The following is a 4,918-nucleotide window of genomic DNA, read 5'->3' as shown; positions in this document are numbered from 1 at the left end:
CGGAGTGCTTGAGCGTCTCGACGACCTCGCCGAGGTCCTCGTAGGTCGCCACGGGCACGACGGGCCCGAACTGCTCCTCGTGGAAGAGGCGCATCGCGGCCGTGACGGGGTAGACGAGCGCCGGGTGGAAGAGCTGGCCCTCCGTGTCGCCGCCGCGGTCGTTGACGACGGCGGCGCCGTGCTTGACGGCGTCGGCGATGAGCTCCGTGAGGTACGCGGGCTTTTTGGGCTCCGGCAGCGGCGTGACGTCGACGCCCGCGTCCCACGGGAGGCCCCGCTTCAGGCCGTCGATGCGTTTCTCGAGCTTGGCGACGAGCGCGTCGGCGACGGACGCGTGGGCGACGACGAGCTTGATGGCCGTGCAGCGCTGGCCGTTGTACGACAGCGCGCCCAGCACGATCTGGTCCGCGGCGGCGTCGAGATCCGCGTCCGCGAAGACGACGCCCAGGTTCTTGCCCTCGAGCTGGGAGAAGACCTTGAGGCGGTGGGGCCGCGGGTGCTGCTGGATGAGCGCGTCGGCGCCCTTGGAGCCCCCGATGAAGCCGAGGCAGTCGACGACGCCCGACGCCATGACGGACGGCAGCGTCGCGCGGCCGGACCCGGACACGAAGTTGACGACGCCCGGCGGCAGCGTCTTGCGGATGGCCTCGATGGTGAGGACGTGGGCCAGCGCGCCGATGGCCGGCAGCTTGAGGATGACGCAGTTGCCCATGAGCAGCGCGGGCATCATCATCGCGTACATCTCGTTGAGCGGGTAGTTGAAGGGCGCGAGCATGAGGGCGACGCCCACGGGCCCGCGGCGCACGCGGCCCCGCACGCCGCCCAGGCCCGTCCAGGCCCCGAAGGGCTCCGCCGCGTCGCCCTCGAGCGCCGTCGCGATGACCGTCCGCGCGAACGCGACCGTGCGGTCGAACTCCTTGGCCGCGTCCTTCTCGGACTTGGCGATCTCCCACATGAGCGTCTCGATGATGGCGTCCCGCGCCGTCGCCTCGAGCTCGTCGAGGTACGCGCCGAGCGCCGCCGCGCGGTCCTTGAGCGAGCTCTGCGGCCACGGGCCCTGGCCCAGGTCCCACGCGGCGGCCGCCGCGCGGGCGGCCGTCGTCGCCGCGCCGCCGTCCATGGCCGACAGCGACCCGATGACCGCCTGGGTCCCGTCCTCGCCGTAGACCGGCGACAGCACGTCGACGACCTTGCCCTCCCAGGGCGTGAGCTTCCCGCCGATGAAGAGGCTCGTGCCGCCGTCGACGCTCGGCCGCGGCCGCGTCGACGTCAGCGGCGCGCGCTCCGTGCAGACGTACTCCGCCGCCGACGCAAGGGCGACGACGAGGAAGATGCTCACCACCGAGCTGGAGCTCATGCTGCTCTGAGAGCGAGTCGGACTGCACCATTCAAGGTCCCGAAGTAGGTGCCCTCGTTTTTACTCCTGGGGCGCGGCGAAGTTCGGCGCCTTGACCGTGAGGACGTGGGCCGCGTAGCGCGCGCCGCGGCGCAGGGGCACGGCGTCGTTGGCGAAGTCCGCGGGCACGAGCGCGGCGTCGCGGTGCTGCGGCGCGACGACGTTGCACGCGCAGAGTAGCTCGAGGACGAGCGTCGCCCCGGGCGACACGGCGCCGTCGACGCGCGCCCGCAGCGGGCCGCCGCCGCCCGGCGGCCGCGGCCAGGCCTCGCGGGGCAGGACCAGCGGCGCGACGCGCGCGTCCGCGAGCGTGTCCCAGGGCCCGCGCGCGCCGCCGTCGCCGCCGCCGCAGCGCACGACGGCGCCCGCGGCGAACTTGCGCGCGTCGGCGACGGCCTCGCCGCGGTCCGGCCACGCGAGCGGCTTGACGAGCACCTCGTCGTAGTCGGCCGTGTCCTTGAGCACCGCCGCGAGGGGCGCGCAGGTCACGGCGCCGTCCATGCCCGCGCGGAGCACGCGCGGCACGCCGTCGCGCTCGACGACGACGACGCCGACGCCGTCGTAGGGCGCCGACGCGTCGACGCGCTGGTGCGCGAAGTCCGCGAGCGCGGCGGACGGGCCGAACGCGCCGAGGCGCCGCCGGAAGAGCACGACGTCGAGGGTCTGGGCCTCGCGCTCCGCGAGCCAGAGCGTCGACCCCTCGACGAGCTTGGGCGTCTGTTTTTTGGTGCGCGACCGCTGCACCTTGTCGACGTAGGCGTAGAGCTCCCAGCCGAGCAGCGACGTCGGCAGCAGGCCCGCCGCGGCGAAGGCCCTCGCCCGCGACATACTTTGCGTTTTGATGGAGGTGCGGTGCTTGGTGCTAGGGTCGTGGGTAACGCGACCAGATCGAGTTGGCGGTAGTTGCCTCGCGGCGCGACCAGCTCAGCTAAAGCGCAGAGAGCTCTCTGGCAATCGGCGACTGCTGAACGTGCAGTTCAAGGTACTCTTGAATCGAACGCCTTGGCGCAAGAAGGCAGTGAGCAGCTAGCACCCAACGCCGCGATCTGCGCCGAGCGCCGACGAGACGCGCTGCCGGACGGCCAGGTCCATTGCGATCAGCTGGCATCCACCCGCTGCGATCCGCGGCGAGCACCAACGAGACGCGCTGCCCAGCTCGGGTGCGGCATCTGCCTGTACTGATCGGCCTCACTCCCACCCGCCCATGCAAATAGCTGGCACCCTAAAATCAAGCAGGTCTCGCGGTGCTCGCCCAGGCCGCTGCAACGAAGTTCACCTAAGCCGACGTTGCATATCTGTTGCATGGTGCAGGCCTCGAGCTCGACCCGAGCCTCTGCAGTCTGAGCTCCAAATCGTGAGTGGCCTCGCCGCGGCAGCCACCCTGCGGACCCAGAGCTCGTCGCCGCACCGCGCGATGACTGACAATAGCGTCAGCAGCGACGACGTCGAAGTTTTTTGGCTATCCGACCACGAAACACGCGTGGCCGAGGCCGCTGTGTCGCCTGACGGCGACTGGATGCTCACGGCGGCGCGCAATCCGTTCGGCTCGTCGCTGCTGCGCCTGTGGCGGCTTGACCGAGCGGATGGCGACGGTCGGTTGCATCGCACGCACAAGATGACCCACGGGACCGCGGGCGTCGGCTTCTCGCCCGACGGCGAGACTTACGCCGCGGCGAGCGGGTGCTACATCTCGCAGTTCCTGACGGCGACGGGGCGGCGCATCCGGTCGATCAAGGTGGTGGAGAACTGCGCGCCCGGCATGCCGCCCGTGGCCTGCTTCGCCTGGTCCCCAGACGGCGAGGTGTTCGCCGTGACGACGGGCGGATCGAAGGTAGAATTGTATGCGCCCGCCGAGCGGGGCCTCTTGGAGTACCTTGCGCCAGCGGGAACGGACGAGCTCGACGAGTGGGCGACGCTCGGCTGCGGTCGCGGCATCGGCAAGCTGTCGAAACGGCCGTTCAATTGGTGCGCGACGACTCTCGTTTTCTCAAAGAATTTTCAAGCGACTGACTCCGAAGGTCAGTCTTCGTACCTCGCCGTCGCCTACGAGCGTATCCCGCTCGGTACCGGCAAGACACAGCAAGCTATTGCTGGGACCGTGACCGTGTACGAATTGTTCCGCGAGGGTGAGAACGTAGCTGACGTCACGTCGTGCGCGGCCCTCACGTTTCCCGCGCACGAACGTACGAAAATCTCCGGCGTCTCGGTCACGCCCGACGCGTGGTTCGTGGCTTACGCTCTGCACAATGGCTTCGTGTACGTGCGCAACATCATGTCGAAGGGGATCCTGTCCGTGATCGCCTGTCGCCGCTGGCAACGGCCCAGCTCCGTGGTCTTTGTCGATGATACTTTGCTGGCTGTTGGGTTCGAGTTCGCAGAAGAGGACGATTACGGCCAAGTCAGCTCCATTGCGTCAGATGAGCAAGCCAACAAATCCGGTAATTCGGTGCGCATCTATCACTGCGCCGGCGCCGGCCGTCTCGTATCTGAGCACGACTCGTCCCACCTCAACGTGAAGTCTCTGTCCTATTCGTTCCGGACTGGCCACCTGTTTGCGTGCGGCACGGGTCTCAGATCTTTCACCGACCGTTTCGGACGGAAGTCGTGGATGGAGGACTCAGGGGTCCGCTCCTTCGAGCTCCGTACGGCCCGTACGATCGTGATCGACGCGCTTGTGCGAAACCTCGCGGACGGAGCCCCAAAGATCGAATTCGTCGCCGGGACCGGCCTCGCAGTTTTAGCTCGCATCACGAAGCGCATGGACCATTTGCTGCGCCGCCAGTTCCTCGGCGATGTCTTCGAGTTTGTCTGGGCAACGGATTACTCCTTCCGCGCGGAGCCGGTCCAGCTCGGCGACCCCGGCCAGACCGAAGACCGAACTTTCGACCAAGACTGTGGCGGCGCCGAACTCCTCGCGGCCGGCGCTGTGCGAGATTGGGGTCGCCCCGTGAACGACATGCGCGGGCGGAACGGCCGCGATTACATCTCGAGGCTCAAAGCGAAGCTCAAGACGCCCGACGGTCGCAATCCCGCCATGACCCGCCTCCGTCGCGTCGAGTTCGACGGCGATCCGAACCACGGCGAATTCGAGGGCGATCTCGCCGACTGGGACCTCCTGCCCGAACCGGAAGTTGATCCTGCGCCGCGTCGCGTGCCGGGGACACCGAAATATGACGATTGGGACTAACCAGCCTGAGCATGTTGATTCCCCGCCAGACACAATCAAAATCCCCCCACCTTTACGGCGGCAGCGCGGCCTGGGCCGCCGCGCCCGCCCAGTGCGTCGAGGGGCGCCGCGGCGCGGTCGCGCGGCCCGGGTCGAAGCAGCGGTCGAGGGCCGCGTCGACGAGGCTCGGCGCCCAGCGCGTGTACTTGTCCTGGTGCTTGGACGAGAAGGGCCGGTGCGCGTTGCGCGCGTAGAACGCCTCCCAGGGGTCCGCGACGAGGCGCTTGAGGTCGGCCTTGAGCTCGTCGCGCAGCGCGGCGTCGTCGCAGGCCCACTTGGCCGTCGCCGTCGCGAGC

General features: G+C 68.9%; 2 protein-coding genes across 2 annotated transcripts in view; both read right to left on the bottom strand.

Annotated features, from left to right (window-relative positions):
* Position 1: 1 nt before the first annotated feature.
* AURANDRAFT_10815 (hypothetical protein) lies at positions 2–1,222 on the bottom strand (the record flags this gene model as incomplete). Its single annotated transcript, XM_009033911.1, has 1 exon — positions 2–1,222. A coding segment is annotated over one exon (1,221 nt), but the record flags the coding sequence as incomplete, so codon positions are not given.
* Positions 1,223–4,635: 3,413 nt separating this feature from the next.
* AURANDRAFT_60578 (hypothetical protein) overlaps positions 4,636–4,918 on the bottom strand; it is a gene marked incomplete at both ends in the record, with an annotated part of 5,648 nt that continues 5,365 nt past the window's right edge. The window contains one exon of the mRNA XM_009034035.1: positions 4,636–4,857. Within this exon, the coding sequence (XP_009032283.1) occupies positions 4,636–4,857 (222 nt within the window). The remainder of the gene's footprint in view (positions 4,858–4,918) is intronic.

Source organism: Aureococcus anophagefferens (genome assembly GCF_000186865.1).
Source record: "Aureococcus anophagefferens unplaced genomic scaffold AURANscaffold_1, whole genome shotgun sequence".
Classification (NCBI taxonomy): Eukaryota; class Pelagophyceae; order Pelagomonadales; family Pelagomonadaceae; genus Aureococcus; species Aureococcus anophagefferens.
Note: the sequence above shows the minus strand (reverse complement) of the source record. Positions and strands in the feature narration are given on the sequence as shown.